The sequence below is a fragment of the Phocoena sinus genome, chromosome 4 (genome assembly GCF_008692025.1).
Source record: "Phocoena sinus isolate mPhoSin1 chromosome 4, mPhoSin1.pri, whole genome shotgun sequence".
In the NCBI taxonomy this organism is placed as follows: domain Eukaryota; kingdom Metazoa; phylum Chordata; class Mammalia; order Artiodactyla; family Phocoenidae; genus Phocoena; species Phocoena sinus.
The window spans coordinates 57,334,450-57,358,350 of record NC_045766.1 but is presented as its reverse complement, the minus strand read 5'-3'; the positions used below and the strand labels follow the sequence as shown (position 1 = coordinate 57,358,350).

The following is a 23,901-nucleotide window of genomic DNA, read 5'->3' as shown; positions in this document are numbered from 1 at the left end:
AATATTTTGGATATATTGGGCTAAATAAAATGTGTTATTAAAATTATTTTCACCTGTTTCTTTTCACTATTTTTAAAGTGGCTACTAGAAAATTTAAAATTACCAGGCTCTCGTTATATTTCCATTGAACAGTACTACTCTAGACTGTAATGGTATAAATAAATCCAGCTTGAGGCTAGAAGGGAAAACTATGTGCCAGAAGATTGAGAATATCATAGAAAAATTTTTATTCTTCTTTATGAGAATGAAATGGCTTTATGGAATATTTTTCTCTCATAAGGAACCTTCAGAAATTTTCATTTTAACCACCTCCCCTGGTACTTTTGTAAGTAAGGAATAGCCCATTCATTTTTTGCTGTAGAGCACAGTGTCTTAAAACTATGTGTTCCAGACCTCTTCTTGTCGAGGGAATTTTTTTTTAACTCAGGCTTTGTTTTTCTATCTGTCCCCACCCCTTATAGTTTGATACTGATTTAATATTGTGTCTGATAAAGATAAAAAAGTAATGTCCTTGATTGGAAAAACATTCACAAGGCTGCTAAATACAGTCTTGTCTGGGTTTTCTGTTACTAACTTGAAACAATTGCTTTAATTATATTCTCCTTCCTGCCTTGATGTTAGTACTACCCAAGCTGTAAACAATAATATTTGTTCATTTCCCCATGAATAGATTCACATTTTTATGTCTAACTATCCTGTCAGGAAAATATTTGTTGTCAGTTGGTTGACATTTAGATGAAGTCAAAGAGTTGAAAATTATCACATGGTTATCCTTTACAGGAAGATCCACTGAGACCCATATAAAGAACTGGGGGATGGGGCAGTGCCATTAGTACTATTAGCTCATAAGAAATTAATTCAGTCGGGTGGCAGAATTACCATGACAAAGCCTTCAAAGGCTGAATACTAAGGGGTGCATAGTAATGTTTCAGTTGTTTCCTCTTTTCAATGGATTGAGTCAGTCAACTTAGTTTTAATATGGTGACTATTTTGATGGGCTTTGCACATTCTAAACTTGGATAGGACTAATAAAGCCATAAACAGTTTAATTATAAAATTATGAATGAAAACCTACTTAACCAATGACATATATTGTACTTTTAATCAAGAGAGTGCAAATAATAAAGGAATTTTCAAAATGCATAAAGATATGTCTATTGAAAGCATATTTGTGTTTTTATTTATATAAAAACAATCTTAATTTTTCTATTATTTAGATGAGATAAAAAGACTGGTATATTTTTACAAACTTTTTAATCAACATTACAAGTACGAGATATTTGTCAACTGTTTTTTAGCTTATTCGCTTCAGTGTTTTAACTTTTAAAATTATTCTTTAAGTACTAAAATGTTTCAAAATAAAAACAGAATATTTTACTTTAAACTAAAACATTAGATTGAGATCATCAATCTGAAGTGTAAAATTATAGAATAATGAGTTATTATCCTATACAGACCTTGTTTTCTCACCTAAAATGTATTTTGGTTTGGAGTTAATTCTTAGTGATATGAGCTATCACAAACTTTAGCTCTATATTTTTTAATGAAACACCTAAGCAATATATTGTTTAAAGATAAAAAAACTTAGACTTAAGTTACAAAAAAAGCTATCTTTAATGCACTGGAGCTTAAGTAGCAGGCAGTATTTAAAAACAAAATATTCTCCTTTCATCTTGGTTAAATATTCAGCTTAGATCATATAATAATTTAATTTTTTAACATTCAAATTAAGTAAATTCAAGTTGAACTAAGGCAAATGTATTTTTAGACAAAGTTTTAAAACAGACAATAATTCGTTAAAGGTGGATGATATTGTCTGCACTCTGCTCAACACTAAACACAGTATTGATATAAAATAAGAAGCAATTTTGTCCTGTGGTGGCTACTATTAGCCACATCAACTGACCGGTCTGACTAAGTCATAAGTAAATTGAAGGCGTTTGATTGAATATTTCATTTACAACCTATGATTACAAGGAAGGTGTAAAGGATCAATAGTCTTGAATTTTGAGTGACAAGAAGCTCCTACATGCGAGTTCTCACCTGTCTTCTTACTTCTGCTGCTTCCTTTCATTTCCATGTCCATTGACTGTGTAAGGGCTTCTTCTCAGAATCTCCAAATTTGAATCTCTGATTTAAAATCTCTGAGTGAGGTAGTGGTGTTATTTCTTGAAGTACCACTGGCTTCCCGCTTGCATTGGTCCGTGTCCTGCTTCCAAAGATGGAATGAGGCAGTTCCATGCCTTTATTTCCATATTTCTCGTTAGGCATTCATTCTTGGCATTTTTGACTTCTTGGTAGAAGCCTTGCATTTGGAAATGTTCCTTTAGATACCTCTAGGTTTCCAAGCATTTCAATGATGTGACAGTGGGGGAAAATGGACTTAGATTTGCAGTTTAAAATTTGCCAGGAATTTAGTAAACATTTCTGAGGACCACTGGCCTCTCTATGAGTTGATCAAACCCCATATGAAATTGAGGATGCCCATGCAATCATTCTTTTATACAATTCACCATTCAATTGGACTGTATAAAATCAGTCAACATTTATTAAACTGCCACTATGAGATACAAAAATTAATTGGATAAGGTCTCTACCTTCAAAGAGATCACAGTCTAGTGGGAGGAAACAGGTGAAACTAAGGTTATAAAATTGGGTAAAGCATGGGAACGCAGAGATGTTGTAAGAAGGCACTTGCCACCTAGAGCTGAAGAAGGTTCCCAGACAATGTATCAATAGAACGGGGTCCTGAAAGAGAAATAAGAATCTGTCACCATTAGAAAGGCCTTTGAACTAATCTAAATATTGAGAAGAGGACAAAGGAGGATAATAAAGGAAAATTTTAAATGTAAAGTTGAAATAAAGGCCTTAGCAACTAATGAAGCGGGTCATTTTAACTTAGTTAAGATCATCTGATTGGACCAAAATTGCAATCACTCCCACTCAGTTATTCAAAAAAAAAATTGGAAACCTTTTGACTCACCTTTTATTATTTTTATAACATCAATGTACTCTGTGCCAGAAGGATGAAATGAGGTAAGTTCATAAAGTATTTTCAAACTGAAGGAAGTAATTCTAAAAGGAAGTGAATAAGCTCTATCCTACCAATGAATAAAGACAGAATAAATGGCATACAATTTGGGAGTAAAGCTTAGGGGAACTATTTGGGGGATTCAGTTCAGTTTGCAATATTACTTTATGGCCTAAAAGGTTTGCTTATTCTCAAGTCACCATAGGAAAACCATAAATTTGTTTGAAAATCAGGAGGGAGGCATGTGAAAAGCCATTCTTATCTATACAAGTAAAAATAAAATGGGACTTAGTAGGGCTAAAATAATGATTCTTAAATTCATCTGACTGAAGATACAGTTCAAAATTAGACTGTTTGAGATAGATATTTTTATATTTTCAGTTTCTGCAAAGTCACTGTCCCAGTTGGTAGCCATTTATTGAGCCCCTCTTATATGAAAACATTCTATTAGAAGTTGTGAAGGGTATAAATATGAGTAAGACATAGCCTCTTACCTCAGAGTTAATAACAAAAGATTTTTTTCATGATATCTCCTATTTCATCTTCCATATCTCAATCAAAACCCAAAAACCTTCAGTTCCCAAATTACCTTTCCATGCCATCTGAAATCTGGCCTTTCATCCTCTTCACCCTTGAGCCCTGCCACTATCCCCACTCCAATCTCAGCATTTCCCAACAGCTAAATGGTGCTCTAGCTTGAAAAGCACAGACTCAGAAAGTAATGTGAAGTTTCCTCTTTGATTTGTATCTATGGAAGAAAGTCACAGGAACAGCTCAGTTATGGGAACGGGACAGACATGTTATGGGAACAACTCCAGTCCAGGGGTGAAGTGTGGTCACAAATAAGACAGTAGGTGTGGAAAAGACCTTATGAGGAGAAGCCACAACTTAGTCTTGGGCTCTCTAGGGTCTCTCTGAATAACCTCCTCTTTGGTATTCTTTTCTACCTATGCTGAGAAAATCTGAGTGCTAGAAGTGCTCTCCCTAGAAAATAAGTCTTTGGTTTGAATGAGGAGAGAGACTCAAAAAAAAAAAAAAAATCCTATTACCTCTGATAAAGCAGACTTGACTAAAAGGATAGGCCTTTCAATTAATTGTGGCTGTCCTTTGTTTTTCCATTTAGATATTTATGTGGAAAGGTCTTACTTTCTAGAATTCTTTTATCAAATTTAGACTAATTTTTCAGTGTTTGCAATTAAAAATATCTACAGAAATCTAATACCCTGGTCTTCTAAAACCATAGATAATCTAGGTCTATTCTACACACCTACTCACAGAGCTATGACTTGGAAATAAATTATTAGTCCTTTTATTTACAAAGGAATTTAATTGTATCCAAAGTAAAGAAAAAGTATAAGGGGACTTTTGTGGAATATAAATCATAGGTACCTTTTACATAAAAGTGGATATTTCTCAAGACCAGGACTAAGAGAATAAATTTTCTTAGTTATCTATCAATAACATCAGACTTCTCCAGAGAAATAATGGCTAACAAAAAGAGTTATGACATCACACATATGTCATACGTATTTTAAAGTTGAAGTTGTGTTGGTTGTATTGAGTTTTTGCACCTTTTTCACTTTAGCCTAGGTCAATAAGACCTAGTAGTCAGAATGCACAACTTAATAAATGTAAGCCTGTTACAATAAATTCTATGAGTATAGTGTGGTGCCATATTTGATGGTGACCTTCATCTTCCATGATGTTTATAGCACAGCAGAATCCATCTCTCCCTTGACAGCTGTGAGAATGACACAGCCTGGAGGTAGACATTGTTGCTACATCAAGACCACATCACCATGGTGATATCATACTAGATGGGTTCAATATGCTAAGCATATATGGCTAAAAGGGCAAGTTCTCCCAAGAAATACACATTAATGTATGAGTCTTTAAGAAATTGCATAAACACAGTTTTTACATGAGCTACCTATAAATGAAAAACAGATCCCAGAAAGCTAATCACATTTTCAGAAGAGCTGGCATAAACCATGGCATTTACAAAACTTCTAATATATTTTATCCCCAAAACATGAGAAGCTCATAGTCCCTCAACATTAAAAAATATTTCAATATAAATAGGATGGGTGATACCCAAGAATGTTCAAATTCAGAAAACAAAATGCAAAGAAACTCAAGAGTTTTGTTCATGGATTAAAGGAGTATCCCAAAAACAAAGGTTACAACCAAAACAGACCTCAGATAATTTAGAGAAATCTGTGAGTCTTTATACATAGTAACACTAAAACTTATAATTGAAAATTTTTCTATCTCTATAACTTGAACATTAAAAGAAAATGAGCATTCTTAATGCTTAGAACCCTCGATAACATGTACAAATTAATGAGTGAAATTAAATTGCCAACTCTATCTCAAAATCTTAGACTTCAGTGAAGATCTGAGATTTATCCATGTTAAGATAATAGCATGAATGTGTAAAAGTACCAAAGGTGCCTCTTGGTTTTCAGTCCCCGAATAATCACTAATGCTTTCATATTCCTCCTTCACCAATAATAGAATTGCATTTTTTCTTCCCATATTTACCATTATTTAGGTCTCTTGTCAGGGTCCATAAGCTCTAAGCTATAATACCACTAACATTGCCAGAGAAATAATGCAGTGAAAGTGAGTCATAGAAAATATTTTGATTTGGTAATACTTCAAAACACTTCATTTGTTATTTTATGTGTCTCTTAAAATACAGCCTTGCAAATAAGTATTTTAAAATCTAGAGATTTTTTGGCACAGCTTTTTCCTATAGCAAGTAGAAAACTAGATGACTATGCCCATTTTAAGAAAGGCCAATATAAAAACTCCCCCAAAACTAAGACAGTTCTTTTAGGGACTAACCACTTGTGTTATCTTAAGTGTAATTTTCCCCTTACCCTTAGAAACAGAACTTAAGGATGTTTGGATTCAAAGAGGTGCAGAATAACTGAAAGTAAATAGTTGGCTGCCACTGATAATGAGAACTAATAAATATCAAACTGAATGATTTCTGAAATTAGAGAAGAAGCCAATGGGGAAATATAATTGAATTGACAGAAATCTCTTTTACATACAGATTTTCACAAACATATATACTGGATACCTGTACAGTTAACAATACTTCCTACTCTCTCAAAATACTTGTTATGCACTACAAAAGCATTCCAAGGAAATGTAAGGAAGGGTGTGTGCCTTTAGGTGACTTGAGCTTTTTAAGAGAGAGAAAGAAAGAGCATTTATCCATGCACACGGATCTCTGTGTGTGTGCATGCTGTTACTACATAACAATGACTGACCAGTCCTAAACAGAATGTGTCACCTCAGGGTCTGAAGCCATGGTTCCAGGTCTCAGTGAGAGCTTTTTTTCCAGATGAAGAGTGAGATTGGCCCTTAGGAACTGTGATTCAATAGGTGTCATATTCTACATACTGAAATTAGAGAATAATTCCAAAACCGTTCTAGGAGGAGAAAAAAAGCTTGAGGTTTGAAAACTGAAGTTGGCTGCATCAAAAATATGACAGTGCTGAAAGGCTCATTCCCCATCCCCTGATTTTGTTTTCTTTCTTGCCTCTACCCTATTACTTATTGATTGATTTATTTTTTGGTAGGCTTGCTATTCTCATTTTGTTGCAAGGCTGCATTTTAATTCATCTGATTCTGCAATTGGACAAAGTCCTTTGACACCTGTGTTCATTTGTTCCCAGCTGGTGAATGAACAGCAAGAGAGCAGACCCCTCCTGAGTCCCTCCATCGATGATTTTCTCTGTGAAACCAAATCGGAGGCAATAGCAAGGCCAGTAACGTCCAACACAGCCGGTAATTCTTTCACTTTTAACTTATCCTCAAGTGGAGTTAATTTTCATGATAGAAAAATGCACATTTTCTTTCCACAATGCATTTTAAGTGGAGAATAATGTTTGCAAACAAATGAAATTTTAGAATATATACTGTTCAATATAAACCAATAGATTGATTTTCTTTATAATATAAGAAACTCCAATGGATATTATCCAGCCAATTTTGAAAACATTAGAGTACCACTATTAGCAATGAATCATTTTTCAATGCCAATTTTCTTATGTACATCTTTGCATCTCAAGTCACATCATATAGGAATTCTTTAAAACAAAGGCATCTCTTTCAGAGTAAGGTTTTTCAAGTTCTGGCTGGAAATATTTTGTGTGACAAAAGTCCAGTAAGATAAAAATATAGGCAACCCCTTCAAGTGGATTGAAATCACAATTAAAATGTCCTAGAGACTTGGGATATTATCGAGACAATTTTATTTTTTTGTCATATAAATGGATTAGTTGCTCCTTCTTACAACAATTTATTTGAACATTGTTCTGGAATTAAATATAATCAAACAGTAAGCTATCTGTATAGGGACTAATAAGTTGTCATCCAATGAGTGAATGCAGGATGCCAGTGTATCAATCACACCTTCTCCAGCATCCTCTGCACTTAAATTCTCACTAATTCAAAAACTAAGTCACTTAGGTACAGCCCACTCTGAGGCCACAATGGAAGATTTGACTCAAAAGCTACTTGTCGCCTTCTGGATCAGCGGCAGCCTTTCTGCATTGGTTTCATTCAGTCAACATTCACACTCAAAGGCATGTTGTTCAAATAAGAATGAAAGAATGATGTCCAGAATCAAACAACAAAGGTTATATTGGATTGCAGGAGAGAATTTAATGGGGGAAGGAGAGGATAATTATATACTGTCTTGTTAAAGTTCATTTCATTTCCCCATCATGTCCTCAGCCTGCTGCTTCCTGGCATAGTGTTATTATACTTTTAAGTAAGTGAAGAAAATCACAGGTGAAGGAAATTGTGATTTTTAAGAAATGCTAAAAATTACAACAATAAGAGTAACTAACACAAGATAGAGGCACTTTATGTGGGAGTGTAGTCTACAGTCTCTGGAGTTAAACTTTGTGAATTCCAACCCCAACTCTGCCACTTAGCAACTCTGTGTCCTTGAGCAAGTTGCATAAGTAAGTCTATTTCCTCATCTGTCTAGTAGTAGTAAGATCTATATCTCATAGGTTACTTGGGAAGATTAAATGAAGCAATCTGTGTAAGTGCTAACACACCAAAGCAATCATTTTCTAAATTCAACTACCGCTTTGAGTAATCAAGCAAATAAAATTGTACTTGGAACATTTTAGGCAGGAAATGAAACAAGTTCAGATCCTGTCAGATCAGTTTCATCCTCCTTACCTATGAAACTGGAGCTCACCCCTCCAAAACTGAGCTACCCCCAGAAAAATACAGAGGAGCCTTGTGTCTCTAATTGCAGGAAAATCCATGAAAATGGGGTACACTGAGAAATTCCCGCTGTTCTAAGAAAAAGCTGCGAAGCATAATTCTCAGATCTTGATTCCAGTACCCTCTACAACTCTCAGGAAGGATAGAACTAAGTCACATAGGAAGGGCTCACCAGAGAGAGCAACATAATATCCAACTCAAAAGCTGCTTTTCACCTTGATTTTTCTAGCATATAACAGAGAGACCTGTGAAATACTGGAGGAAATTACATATTCAAAAGAATATGTAATTTCTTGCAATCCCAGTACCTAGAGTATTGCCTTCTGTATTAGTTTCCTAGGCCTGCCATGACAAAATGTCACAAAATGAGTGGATTAGACAACAGAGATTTATTGCCTCACAATTCTAGAAGCTAGAAGTCCAAAATCAAGGTGTCAGCAGGACCATGCTTCCTCTGAAAGTGCTTGGGAAGGATCTGTTCCAGGCCTCTCTCCCGGTTTCTGGTAGCTCTGTGACTTGTGGAAGCATAACTCTAATCTTCACATGACATGTGTGCATGTCTCCCAGTATGCATGTCAGTCTCTGTGTCCAAATTTCCTCTCTTTATTACCACCCTACTCCAATCTGACTCATCTTAACTAATTACATCTCCATTGACCCTATTTCTAAATAAAGTTACATTCTGAGGTACTGGGGGTTAAAACTGCAACATATGAGTATTGGGGGGACACATTTCAATCCATAACACCCTCCAAAATAAGAGGTCAGGAAAAATGGTATGTTGAGACTATGGGATTTTCATTGCTTGGCCTCAGCATTCAGTGCATCTGGGTCACACAGATTTTTATCTTTAAGGAAGACTCTCACTTGATAGTATGTTCTTTTTAATCTTAAAAATATATGTCTAGGGGGGCTTCCCTGGTGGCACAGTGGTTAAGAATCCACCTGCCAATGCAGGGGACATGGGTTCAAGCCCTGGTCTGGGAAGATCCCACATGCTGCAGAGCAACTAAGCCTGTGTGCCACAACTACTGAGCTTGCGCTCTAGAGTCCATGAGCCACAACTACTGAGCCCATGTGCCTAGAGCCCGTGCTCCGCAACAAGAGAAGCCACTGCAATGAGAAGCCCGCACACTGCAATGAAGAGTAGCCCCCACTTGCCACAACTAGAGAAAGCCCATGCGCAGCAATGAAGACCCAATGCAGCCAAAAATAAATAAATATATATATATGTATGTCAGGGGGACCCTCAAGATGGCAGAGGAGTAAGACGTGGAGATCACCTTCCTCCCCACAAATACATCAAAAATACATCTACATATGGAACAACTCCTAAAAAACACCTACTGAACGCTGGCAGAAGATCTCAGACTTCCCAAAAGGCAAGAAACTCCCCGCATACCTGGGTAGGGCAAAATAATAAAGAAAACACAGAGACAAAAGAATAGGGACGGGACCTACACCTCTGGGAGGGTACTGTGAAGGAGGAAATGTTTCCACACATTAGGAAGCCCCTTCACTGGCAGAGACGGGGGGTGGGCAGGGGGGAAGCTTTGGAGCCATGGAGGAGAGCACAGCAAAATGGGTGCAGAGGGCAAAGCGGAGAGATTCCCTCACAGAGGATCAGTGCCGACCAGCACTCAGCAGCCTGAGAGGCTTGTCTGCTCACCTGCCAGGGCAGGCGGGGTCTGGGAGCTGAAGCTCGGGCCTTGGAGGTCAGATCCCAGGGAGAGGACTGGGGTTGGCTGCGTGAACACAGCCTGAAGGGGGTTAGTGCGCCACAGCCAGCCGGGAGGGAGTCTGTGGAAAAAGTCTGGAACTGCCCAAGAGGAAAGAGACCGCTGTTTCGGGGTGCATGAGGAGAGGGGATTCAGAGCACCACCTAAACAAGCTCCAGAGACGGGCATGAGCCGCGGCTTTCAGCATGGACACCAGAGACGGGCATGAAATGCTAAGGCTGCTGCTACAGCCGCCAAGAAGCCTATGTGCAAGCACAGGTCACTATCCACACCGCCCCTCCCGGGAGCCTGTGCAGCCCACCACTGCCAGGGTCCTGTGATCCAGGGACAACTTCCCTAGGAGAACATACGGCATGCCTCAGGCTGTTTCAACGTCACACCAGCCTCTGCCAACACAGGCTTGTGCCACATTCTGTACCCCTCCATACCCCCAGCCTGAATGAGCCAGAGCCCCCTAATCAGCTGCTACTTAACCCCATCCCGTGTGAGTGAAGAACAGACACCCTGAGGAGACCTACATGCATAGGCGGGGCCAGATCCAAAGCTGAATCCCGGAGCTGTAGAAACAAAAAAGACAAAGGGAAATCTCTCCCAGCAGCTACAGGAGCAGTGGATTAAATCTCCACAATCAACCTGATGTACCCTGCATCTGTGGAATACATGAATAGACAACGAATCATCCCAAAATTGAGGCGGTGGACTTTGGGAACAACTGTAGACTTGGGGTTTGCTTTCTGCATCTAATTTGTTTCTGCTTTTATGTTTATCTTAGTTTAGTATTTAGAGCTTATTATCATTGGTAAATTTGTTTATTGATTTCGTTGCTCTCTTCCCTTTTTTTTTAATATATATAATATTTTCCTTTTTCTCTTTTTGTGAGGTTGTATGTATATGCTTCTTTGTGTGATTTTGTCTGTATAGCTTTGCTTTTACCATTTGTCCTAGGGTTCTGTCAGTCGGTTATTTCTTTGTTTTTTTTTTTTAGTATACTTTTTAGCACTTGCTTTCATTGGTGGATTTTTTATTGGTTTGGTTGCTCTCTTCTTTCTTTCTTTTTTTAATTACTTTTTTATATTTAACAATTTTTTAATTTTAATAACGTTATTTTATTTTATTTTTTTCTTTCTTTTTCTTCTCCCTTTTCTTCTGAGCCATGTGGCTGACAGGGTCTTGGTGCTTCAGCCGGGTGTAAGGCCCGAGTCTCTGAGGTGGGAGAGCTGAGTTCAGGACATTGGTCCACAAGAGACCTCCCGGCTCCATGTAATATCAAATGGCAAAAGTTCTCCCAGAGATCTCCATCTCAGTGATGAGACTCAGCTCCACTCAATGACCAGCAACCTGCAGTGCTGGACACCCCATGCCAAACAACTAGCCAGGCAGGAACAAAACCCCACCCATTAGCAGAGAGACTGCCTAAAATCATAATAAGTTCACAGACACCCCAAAACACACCACCGGATATGGTCCTGCCAACCAGAAAGACAAAATCCAACCTTATCCACCAGAACACAGGCACCAGTCCCCTCCACCAGGAAGCCTACACAACCCACTGAAACAACCTTACCCACTGGGGGCAGACAACAAAGACAATGGGAACTACAGACCTGCAGCCTGCAAAAAGGAGACCCCAAATGCAGTAAGTTAAGCAAAATAAGAAGACAGACAAATACACAGCAGATGAAGGAGCGAGGTAAAAACCCACCGGACCAAACAAATGAAGGGGAAATAGGCAGTCTACCTGAAAAAGAATCAGAGTAATGATAGTAAAGATGATCAAAAATCTTGGAAATAGAATGGAGAAAATACAAGAATTGTTTAACAAGGACCTAGAAGAACTAAATAGCAAACAAACAATGATGAACAACACAATAAGTGAAATTAAAAATTCTCTAGAAGGAATTAATAACAGAATAAGTGAGGCAGAAGAATGGATAAGTGACCTGGAAGACAAAATACTGGAAATAACTACCACAGAGCAGAATAAAGAAAACATAATGAAAAGAATTGAGGACAATAGAGAGGATGGGAGGGAGGGAGACGCAAGAGGGAAGAGATATGGGGACATATGTATATGCATAACTGATTCACTTTGTTATAAAGCAGAAATGAACACACCATTGTAAAGCAATTATACTCCAATAAAGATGTTTAAAAAAAAAAATTGAGGACAGACTCAGAGACCGCTGGGACAACACTAAACACACCAACATTCGAATTATAGGGGTCCCAGAAGAATAAGAGAAGAAGAAAGGGACTGAAAAAATATTTGGAGAGATTATAGTTGAAAACTTCCCTAAAGTGAGAAAGAAAATGGTCAGTCAAGTCCAGGAAGCACAAAGAGTCCCATACAGGATAAATCCAAGGAGAAGCACACAAAGACACTTATTAATCAAACTATCAAAAATTAGGGGCGGGGCTTCCCTGGTGGCGCAGCGGTTGAGAGTCCGCCTGCCGATGCAGGGGACTCGGGTTCGCGCCCCGGTCCGGGAGGATCCCACATGCCGCGGAGCGGCTGGGCCTGCGCGTCCGGAGCCTGTGCTCCGCAACGGGAGAGGCCACAGCAGAGAGAGGCCCGCGTACCAAAAAAAAAAAAAAAAAAAAAATTAGGGGCTTCCCTGGTGGTGCAGTGGTTGAGAGTCCACCTGCCAATGCAGGGGACACGGGTTCATACCCCGGTCTGGGAGGATCCCACGTGCCGCGGAGAGGCTGGGCCTGTGAGCCATGGCTGCTGAGCCTGTGCATCCAGAGCCTGTGCTCCGCAATGGGAGAGGCCACAATGGTGAGAGGCCTGCATACCGCAAAAAAAAAAAAAAAAAAAAATTAAATACAAAGAAAACATATTAAAAGCACCAAGGGAAAAGCAACAGATAACATACAAGGGAATCCTCATAAGGTTAACAGCTGATTTCTCAGCAGAAACCCTGCAAGCCAGAAGGGTGTGGCAGGACATATTTAAAATGAAGAAAGGGAAAAACCTACAACCAAAATTACTCTACCCAGCAAGGATCTCATTCAGATTCGACGGAGAAATTAAAACATTTACAGACAAGAAAAAGCTAAGAGAATTCAGCACCACCAAACCAGCTTTACAACAAATGCTAAAGGAACTTCTCTAGGCAGGAAACACAACAGAAGGAAGAGACCTACAAAAACAAACCCAAAACAATTAAGAAAATGGTAATAGGAATATACATACCAATAATTACCTTAAATGTAAATGGATTAAATGCTCCAACCAAAAGACATAGACTGGCTGAATGGATACAAAAAAAAGACCCATATATATGCTGTCTACAAGAGACCCACTTCAGACTTAGGGACACATTACAGACTAAAAGTGAGAGGATGGAAAAAGATATTCCATACAAATGGAAATCAAAAGAAACCTGGAGTAGCAATTCTCATATCCAACAAAATAGACTTTAAAATAAAGAATGTTATAAGAGACAAAGAAGGACACTACATAGTGATCAAGGGACCAATCCATGAAGAAGATATAACAATTGTAAATATTTATGCACCCAACATAGGAGCACCTCAATACATAAGGCAAATGTTAACAGCCATAAAAGGGGAAATCGACAGTAACACAATAATAGTAGGGGACTTTAACACCCCACTTTCACCAATGGACAGATCATCCAAAATGAAAATAAATAAGGAAACACAAACTTTAAATGATATGTAAAACAACATGGAGTTAATTCATATTTATAGGACATTCCATCCAAAAACGAGAATACACTTTCATCTCAAGTGCTCATGGAACATTCTCTAGGATAGATCATATCATGGGTCACAAACAATGCCTTGGTAAAATTAAGAAAATTGAAATCATATCAAGTATCTTTTCCAACCACAACGCTCTGAGACTAGATATCAATTACAGGAAAAAGTCTGTAAAAAATACAAACACGTGGAGGCTAAACAATACACTACTTAAAAACCAAGAGATCACTGAAGAAATCAAAAAATACCTAGAAACAAATGACAATGAATATAGGACGACACCAAACCTATGGGATTCAGCAAAAGCATTCTAAGAGGGAAATTTATAGCAGTACAATCCTACCTCAAGAAACAAGAAACATCTCAAATAAACAACCTAACCTTATACCTAAAGCAATTAGAGAAAGAAGACAAAAAAAAACCCAACGTTAGCAGAAGGAAAGAAATCATAAAGATCAGATCAGAAAGAAATGAAAAAGAAATGAAGGAAATAATAGCAAAGATCAATAAAACTAAAAGCTTGTTCTTTGAGAAGATAAACAATATTAATAAACTATTATCCAGACTCATCAAGAAAAAGAGGGAGAGGACTCAAATCAATAAACTTAGAAATGAAAAAGGAGAAGTTACAACAGACACCACAGAAATACAAAGCATGCTAAGAGACTACTACCAGCAACTCTATGCCAATAAAATGGACAACCTGGAAGAAATGGACAAATTCTTAGAAAAGCACAACCTACTGAGACTGAACCAGGAAGAAATAGAAAATATAAACAGACCAATCACAAGCACTGAATTTGAGACTGTGATTAAAAATCTTCCAACAAACAAAAGCCCGGGACCAGTTGACTTCACAGGCGAATTCTATCAAACATTTAGAGAACAGCTCACACCTATCCTTCTCAAACTCTTCCAAAGTATAGCAGAGGGAGGAACACTCCCAAACTCATTCTACGAGGCCACCACCACCCTGATACCAAAACCAGATAAAGATGTCACAGAGAAAGAAAGCTACAGGCCAATAACACTGATGAACATAGATGCAAAAATCCTCAACAAAATACTAACAAACAGAATCCAACAGCACATTAAAAGGATCATACACCATGATCAACTGGGGTTTATCCCAGGAATGCAAAGATTCTTCAGTATATGCAAATCAATCAATGTGATACACCATATTAACAAATTGAAGGAGAAAAATCACATGATCATCTCAATTGATGCAGAAATAGCTTTTGACAAAATTCAACACATAGTTGAAATAAAATCCTCCAGAAAGTGGGCATAGAGGGAACTTACCTCACCTAATAAAGGCCATATATGACAAACCCACAGCCAACATCGTTCTCAGTGGTGAAAAATGGAAACCATTTCTGCTAAGATCAGGAACAAGACAAGGTTGCCCACTCTGCCGCTATTATTCAACATAGTTTTTGAAGTTTTAGCCACAACAATCAGATAAGAAAAAGAAATAAAAGGAATCCAAATCAGAAAAGGAGAAGTAAAACTGTCACTGTTTGTAGATGACATGGTACTATACATAGAGAATCCTAAAGATGCTACCAGAAAACTACTACAGCTAATCAATGAATCTGGTAAAGTAGCTGGATACAAAATTAATGCACAGAAATTTCTTGCATTCCTATACACTAATGATAAAAAATCTGCAAGAGAAAATAAGGAAACACTCCCATTTACCATTGCAACAAAAAGAATAAAATACCTAGGAATAAACCTACCTAGGGAGACAAAAGACCTGTATGCAGAAAACTATAAGATATTGATGAAAGAAATGAAAGATGATACAAACAGGTGGAGAGTTATACCATGTTCTTGGAAGAATCAACATTGTGAAAATGACTGTACTACCGAAAGCAATCTATAGATTCATTACAATCCCTATCAAACTAGCGATGGCATTTTTCACAGAACTAGAACAAAAAATTTCACAATTTGTATGGAAACCCAAAAGACCCCAAATATCCAAAGCAATCTTGAAAAAGAAAAATGGAGCTGGAGGAATCAGGCTCCTGCATTTCAGACTATACTACAAAGCTACAGTAATCAATACAGTATGGTACTGGCACAAAAACAGAAATATAGATCAATGGAACAGGATAGAAAGCCCAGAGATAAACCCACACACATATGGTCAACTTATTTTTGATAAAAGAGGCAAGAATATACAATGGAGAAAAGACAGCCTTTTCAGTAAGTGGTGCTGGGAAAACTGGACAGCTACATGTAAAAGAATGAAACTCGAACACTCCCTAACACCATACACAAAAATAAACTCAAAATGGATTAAAGACCTAAATGTAAGGCCACACACTACAAAACTCTTAGAGGAATACACAGGCAGAGCACTCTATGACATAAATCACAGCAAGCTCCTTTTTGACCCACCTCCTAGAGAAATGGAAATAAAAATAAACTAATGGGACCTAAAGAAACAAAAGCTTTTGCACAGCAAAGGAAACCATAAACAAGACAAAAAGACAACCCTCAGGATGGGAGAAATATTTGCAAACAAAGCAACAGACAAAGGATTAATCTCCAAAAGATACAAGCAGCTCATGCAGCTCAATATCCAAAAAACAAACAACCCAATCCAAAAATGGGCAGAAGACCTAAATAGACATTTCTCCAAAGAAGATATACAGATTGCCAACAAACACATGAAAGGATGCTCAACATCACTAATCATTACAGAAATGGAAATCAAAACTACAATGAGGTATCACCTCACACCAGTCAGAATGGCCATCATCAAAAAATCTACAAACAATAAATGCTGGAGAGGGTGTGGAGAAAAGGGAACCCTCTTGCACTGTTGGTGGGAACGTAAATTGATACAGCCACTATGGAGAACAGTATGGAGGTTCCTTATAAAACTACAAATAGAACTACCATATGACCCAGCAATCCCACCACTGGGCATATACCCAGAGAAAACCATAATTCAGAAAGAGTCATGGGGGCTTCCCTGGTGGCACAGTGGTTAAGGATCCACCTGCCAATGCAGGGGACACGGGTTTGAGCCCTGGTCCGGAAATATCCCACATGCCATGGAGCAACTAAGCCCATGTGCCACAACTACTCAGCCTGAGCTCTAGAGCCCGCGAGCCACAACTGTTGAAGCCCGCGTGCCTAGAGCCTGTGCTCTGCAACAAGAGAAGCCACCGCAAGCCCACGCACCGCAACGAAGAGTAACCCCTGCTCACCGCAGCTAGAGAAAGCCCAAGCGCAGCAACAAAGACCAAATGCAGCCAAAAATAAATAAATAAAATTAATTTATTTAAAAAAAAAAAAAAAAAGAGTCATGTACCGCAATGTTCATTGCAGCTCTATTTACAATAGCCAGGACATGCAAGCAACCTAAGTGTCCATCAACAGATGAACGGATAAAGAATATGTGGCACATATATACAGTGGAATATTCCCCAGCCATAAAAAGAAACGAAATTGAGTTCTTTGTAGTGAGGTGGATGGACCTAGAGACTGTCACACAGAGTGAAATAAATCAGAAAGAGAAAAATACTGTATGCTAACACATATATATGTAATCTAAGAAATATATAAATAAAAAATGGTTCTGAAGAACTTAGGGGCAGGACAGGAATAAAGACTCAGACATAGAGAATGGACTTGAGGACACAGCAAGGGGGAAGGGTAAGCTGGGATGAAGTGAGAGAGTGGCATGGACATATATACACTACCAAATGTAAAATAGATAGCTAGAGGGAAGCAGCCACATAGCACAGGGAGATCAGCTCGGTGCTTTGTGTCCACCTAGAGGGGTGGGATAGGGAGGGTAGGAGGGAGACAGAAGAGGGAGGAGATATGGGGATATATGTATACGTAAAGCTGATTTACTTTGTAATGCAGCATAAACTAACACACCACTGTAAAGCAATTATACTCCAATAAAGATGTAAAAAAAAAAAGATAATTGGACAGTTAAATATGGTGCCCATATGTAACCTAAATAGAAGAGCACTCTAGAGCTATGTGTTTAGGAGAACTTAAATTTGAAAAATAAAATCAGCATTGTTGCAGAACTGCAATATTTGCTCAAACCATAAAAAAAAAAAAAAAAGAAAATTCACTCTGACAATTTTTCTGTGATAATTGGAATATTTACTCAATTTTTAACATATTTACTGGAATTATTAAATTTAATCACCTTAGTCTTTGTTTTATTTGTACCACCTTGACTGTTGCTCTTTTTAAATATATTTTTTATCTTCTTTTCTGTCAAAAAAAATATATATATATATATTTATATATATATATATGTCAAGGCAGAAACACTATATTTTTGTTAATCCCTAAGGATTATACTTCTTTTTAAAAATTATTCCAGACCCACAATTTATATCTCAATATGCAACATAATTCACATACATTTTTAAAAAGGAGAAACTATAGCATACGAACATCTTAGAAAGAATTCTAACATGGTCCAATAATTTTATAGCTAAAGTTTCTGGGCAAAAGGTATAGTTATCATTTTCTGTCCAAATTTTTACTAGTCATTTTAAATGGAACATCATTTCAGAATAGTATGAAATTACATTGTGAAATCAGGACAGTCGTTGAACATTACGTGCCTATTACATCCCAAGCATTATGTATGTCTTTACACTTAAGGAATGGATAGTAAACAATCTTGGAGTAAAATATGGGGCAGAACCTGCTGTACCAAGTCAATCAAATAGAAATTTGAAGAACCTTGTATTAAGATGAGAGGCTTTTATACTCGGCATTTTCTTCCAATGAAAAAATAAATCCAGTGTGCCACCATCTTGACAACTCTTTAAGTATATAAAGAATATAGTTCTTATATAACTTAACACAAAGTAAACAATATAGCAATTATCTCTTCCAAAGGTCAGTCAAATGCAGGGTTTTTTCTCTCTGACCCTAAAAGAACATATCAATCTTCTACCTCATAGAAGTTCTAAATTGTAATTTTGTTCTTAAGTATTTCAATTTTTTTTTTTTTTTACTTTCTGCTTGTTTCTACATTAAGATTAACTTTTGTCATCCAGTGATGATGACTTCAAGCTGATCAAATAAGGATGTTTTCCATTTTTTTGCCATTAACATCCTAAATTATCTTTTATTCTTCTGTAATCTAGGTAGACAGTTTAATTCCTCGACCCTCTTAAACTGTGTCCCTAAATGGTAGGTAGACCAAGATTGCTAATACCCTTGATTTTTAAATGGCAAATATATATTTATACAGATGCATGTAAAAAATGCTCTGACAGTAACTAGAAAATAGATATTTTTAAGATATTGCTTATGTTATAGGACAAGTAATTACTATAAAACTTGCAATAATAACTTCTTGTCCTATAATCTCCAAAAAATATAATATATGTCAAAGTACAGGAAAGACTCTTCTGAAAAGCAAGAATACGGGGTCCTTGGTTTACATTTATCAATCTACATAATCTAAAAATAATTTATCCATAATCTTAAGCTATTAAGTGGACAGTTACTATAGAAACATTTTTCAAGATTTAAAAAATAAGAGTATCACTCCTTGGTATGGGACCTGTATACCTATCAAAGAGACCCCTATATATAAGGAAAAAGATACCCTTAACAAAGTTCACAATGCCATCACAGCCACCTAATTAAATATCTTAACTGCGGAATTAGTGTAATTTTTCCAAATACATTTTTATAAAACCCAAATAGCCATGAACCCAATGGCATGCCACTTTAGAGAACTTAGAAATTTGGGAAGTAGCTTTAATTATGTATTCCAATAAAAAGGCAAAAGTTGGTTGAATTATTCAAGTCCAGTTTATCTATTTGACATCACTGGCAAAATCCTTCCTAAAGTTTGCTTTGTAAGCATTGTATTAAAGAATTCCATGTTTTCTGGAATGCCAGAGTAGCTTACAAATCAGAACAGAGATCCCATCAGCTCCTTGCAGCACATTCTGTGACTGCCCCAGTCAGGGCTGTCCATGGTCTGTCCTCTCTGACCACTCCTTGTAGATTTATTCCTTTAGAGAAAGTCACTGAAAATCTGAGGCTCATTATACAGTAGTGGTGTTAATAGCACTGTACTTGCCATTAAAGTATCAAATCAGTGCTTCATAATAGGTGCTACCTTATCCCAGCTGTTCTAAGCAGCCTCACCTCCTAGGGCCCAAGTAATCTAGTATTCATAAACATCTTCAGTGCCCTGTGGGAGCCTTCCAGTTCAATAGGTTGTGATCTTCAATCATGTGTCCTTGAGAGAGATAAAAACAAATATTTATATAACATATTACATCTTCTATCTTTAGGAATTTCCACCCAGTGGAATTGTTATCAAAAAAAAAAAAAGTTTTTGAGATTGCCAACTATTTAAATTATGCCTCAGACTACCCAAACTGGCAAATAATTGGTAGCTAAACAAAAACTAATCAAAGCCACATCAACAGGGTCAGCACATTGCTTCCAAGTTCACATAAAGTCCAGAGAGAAATGGTGAAGAGCACAGGCTTGGGGGTGATGGGACTGTGTTTGAATCCTCTATGGACACTGACCTACCAGCTCTATTATTTTCCTATTGCTGCTGTAACAAATTGCCACAAATTCAGTGGCTTAAAACGACATAAATTTATTATTCTACAATTCTTGAACTCAGCTGTCCTAAAAATCAAGGTGTCAGGAGGGCCGCATTCCTTCTGGAGGCTCTAAAGGAGAATTCATTTCCTTGCCTTTTCCATGGTACCTAGAATTCCTTGGTTTGTGGCCCCATATTCTATCTCCAAAGCCAACAGCATAGCATCTTCAAGTCACTCTCTTTCCTTATCTCCTCTCTCTCTCCCACTCTCTCTCTCTGTCTCTCTCACACAAGTGTACACACACAATTTCACTTCCACTATAACAGATGATGATTTTAATTTAAACACAAATTCTGGGACACAAACCTTCATGTGCCTAAGAGAATCTTTAAAATCAGATTGAGAAAATCAGTAGAGCAGACACCCCCTTCCATGCTAAGCTATGCTATCTTCGAACCCCATATGAAACAGTGAGACCCTTTATTTTTATCTTAACTAAAGTGCACACCACACGCACGCACACACACGCACACTCACACACTAAAATGAGATTTGTCTTTCTTCACAAAGTGAAAGGCCGAACACATCCTTCTATGCTTTTGAAATTGTGTTCCCCAGGGACTTTCTCAGCTTCAAGCTTGCCATTCAACCTCCAAGGCACCCCCTTCATCAACTATAACAAATAGGGCCTTTTGTCTGTGCCCAGCAGTTGTTTCACATTTGCTGGGAAAAGAACAAAGGAACAGAGAGCTCAGAACAAACTCAGGAAGTGCTGAGGACAGTTTGGAGGGGAAAAAACGTTACTGAGCCAAGTTTGAATTCGCAATTCAGTCTTTGAGCAATTCATTTATTCTGAATGGTAAGAAAGATATAGAATTAAATTAATACTCATCAGTTATTATTCTGTAACAAATGTACTTCCTATATGCAAGCAGACGAGTCCTATGTAATTTGTTTCTAAAAGAAGTGTAGGAGCAAGTGACTAATTCTTAATTGTTTGCGCAATTAGTAAAAAGACATATATGGCATTCCAGAGACTGTTATCCACTTCCTTCCTTCTGTTATAAGGAAATCACGGTGGGCCTATAGAACCCCTGCCAACACAACCGTGGCCTGGAAATTTCCATTTAAACATTCAAAGGATATGAAACGTGTGGCATCCTAGCCTACCTTGGCTGCTTGCTGCGCTTACATTTTAGACATCAAGCCAGGCAGCTGAGCTCTGAAAGCTACTCTTTTCCCCCCACATTCAAGTACTTGCCGGCCACAAAATACTCCTCGTAGCTCAGAGCATCTTGCATTGGAAAGTGGTTCCTGTCTCCTCAGGAAGACTGGGACAAGATAAGCTCAGATGAGATGACACTTTCAGGCCTTTTTATGAAAAATTTACTTCATAGCATCTTCTGTAGAACCAATATCTTGTCTCATCCTCCATTTTATTCCCGGTGGTGTTTCCTCTTTCTGTCGGTGTATGGATCTGATTCTTGCCTGAAACAGAGAGGAGTGGGGAAAATAGCAAGAAAAAGGAAAAGGAAAGAAAAGCATCACAAATTGGCCACCAAAGAATGGAAATAACATTTACTGAATACCTACAGTATGCCTGGCACTTTACACATTTGACTTACAGATTAGATAATTTAATCTTCATGTCATACCTAAAGGACAGACTTAATTCTGCGTTTTTCAGATGAGGACACTGAAACTCAGAGAGGTCAAGAAGCTTACTCCAAGTCACACAGCTAAGCGGTGGTAGAGCCAGGTCTTTCCACTTCACCATTATAACATCCAACTGTTGTGATTTGTAACTGAAATCAGAAAGCAAGATTACTGAGAGTAAAGATTCTATCCTAAGAATCCCATAGGATGGTTAGCTCATGAGGAGCTCAACGTTCAGTACCAGAGAAATCCTGGTTGTGAAATTAATTAAGCCCTGGCCCTGCCTTGAATGCAAGTGGGAAATAGATGGAAGAGTGTTGAGATGTCAACAAAAATCCATTTCCTACCAAGAGACAAGCCGGGAGATGAAAGAGGAGAAGGAGAGGTGCGGAGGTTGTAGACAGTGCTGGGAAGGGTTTGCACAAGGAGTGTGCCTGTCACTTGAGTGGCTTTCCTAAGCTAGCCGGGTGAAGAGACCCTAGGTCAGGAAGCCATCAGGCCACTTCAGAAGCCAGCCCCCCAGGTGCCAGGGCTGAAAGAGAGGTAGGGCTGGAGGGACTTTTTCTAATAGGAATTTTCCATTTCTCACAATGAGCTAGTCAAACACTTGCACTTACGAGAAAGAAGAATGAAGGGTTACAGAGCTTGCCTTTTTAATTCTCATTTGCCTAGTTTGCATTTGAACAAATTATTATTTCTGCCTTCATTAGAGTATTTAACACAGTGTAATCAACCTGCTGGGAAGTAAAAGTGTAACCATTTTATGGTTTGTTACACTGAAATTTAAATTTGCATATTAAGCACCAAAGGCATTAACATGTGTACCCTATTCATTAACTATGGATTATAAAATACCTCTCTAGTGTGAGCCCAAACAGCAAGCCGTTTTCTGATTGAACTGCTTAATTAAATAAAAGATTATTAACAGCATTCCTTTATACCCTGGATACTTTAGTAGTTTGAAATTAAAGCACAGAGACATTCAGAAACTACCAAATCTTCCTCATCACTGTTTTGCAAGCATCTCTCTGAATATGATAGATTGACTCTGCTCTGGAAAAACTGCACTCTGAAATAAACCTCTTTATAAAGCAAAGCCATAAAGCAAATAGTACCTGAACTCAGATTCAATTTTATCATTTTAATTCCGTTCAAACCTTCATCACTGGTGAGGCTGGTCTAAGTCCTGCAGATTTCTACCGTGACAAATAAAGGAGGACATGCAGCAAGCTTCCCAGTCTAAATACAAACTATTTTTATAAATCAGTGGTGAGCTAACTTAATTTGGTTCTTCTAACCTACACTACAAACACAAAATCCTTCTGCACCCAACTGAAACCTATTTTTAAAAAATAATTTCAGAGCAGTGAGTGAGCTTCTCTTAACCTCTTCCATCTTTGATAGTATTGACCACAGGTTTAGATCTCCTTGACCTGAGTGAACCCGTCTCTCAAACCCAAACCAAAGCCAAGAAGTTGGAGGCCTCATCGAAAACCTCATCCCTCAAGAAAAAGGCTGATGGGCCTGACCTCATCAGTGCGGATGCTGAGCAGAGAGGCCAGGCTCTCCGAAACCCAGAGACGGCATCCCTAGACTTAGGTAAGGCAATAGCTCGTGTCTGCTGCTGCTCACTTGTGCTTAATACAACAAGGAAGTTCTACAAATGACATTAAAACCATGGACAAAGCAGTAGAAAAGATTAATTCTATGTAGGAAACTGGACAGGACACACTTCTTTGTGCTTAGATTAAATAGCAGTTGGGGAGCTCAACTTTGCAGAACTGGTGTGGATTTATACATTTATTTGTACAACCCATGTGTATTGAGTTTCTGATAGATGGCAGGTACCACACTAGGCACTGGAGTTACAATAAAAATAAGACACGAATCTTGCTCTCTAGGA

The 23,901-nt window shown here is 37.9% G+C and overlaps 1 protein-coding gene across 3 annotated transcripts in view; it reads left to right on the top strand.

The window, feature by feature from the left end:
• Positions 1–23,901, top strand: part of PEX5L (peroxisomal biogenesis factor 5 like) — a 185,147-nt gene that overhangs the window by 81,100 nt on the left and 80,146 nt on the right. For all 3 annotated transcript variants that reach the window (XM_032630787.1, XM_032630786.1, XM_032630788.1), the window contains 2 exons: positions 6,724–6,835; positions 23,403–23,597. In XM_032630787.1, coding sequence (XP_032486678.1) covers positions 6,724–6,835; positions 23,403–23,597 — 307 coding nt within the window. The remainder of the gene's footprint in view (positions 1–6,723; positions 6,836–23,402; positions 23,598–23,901) is intronic.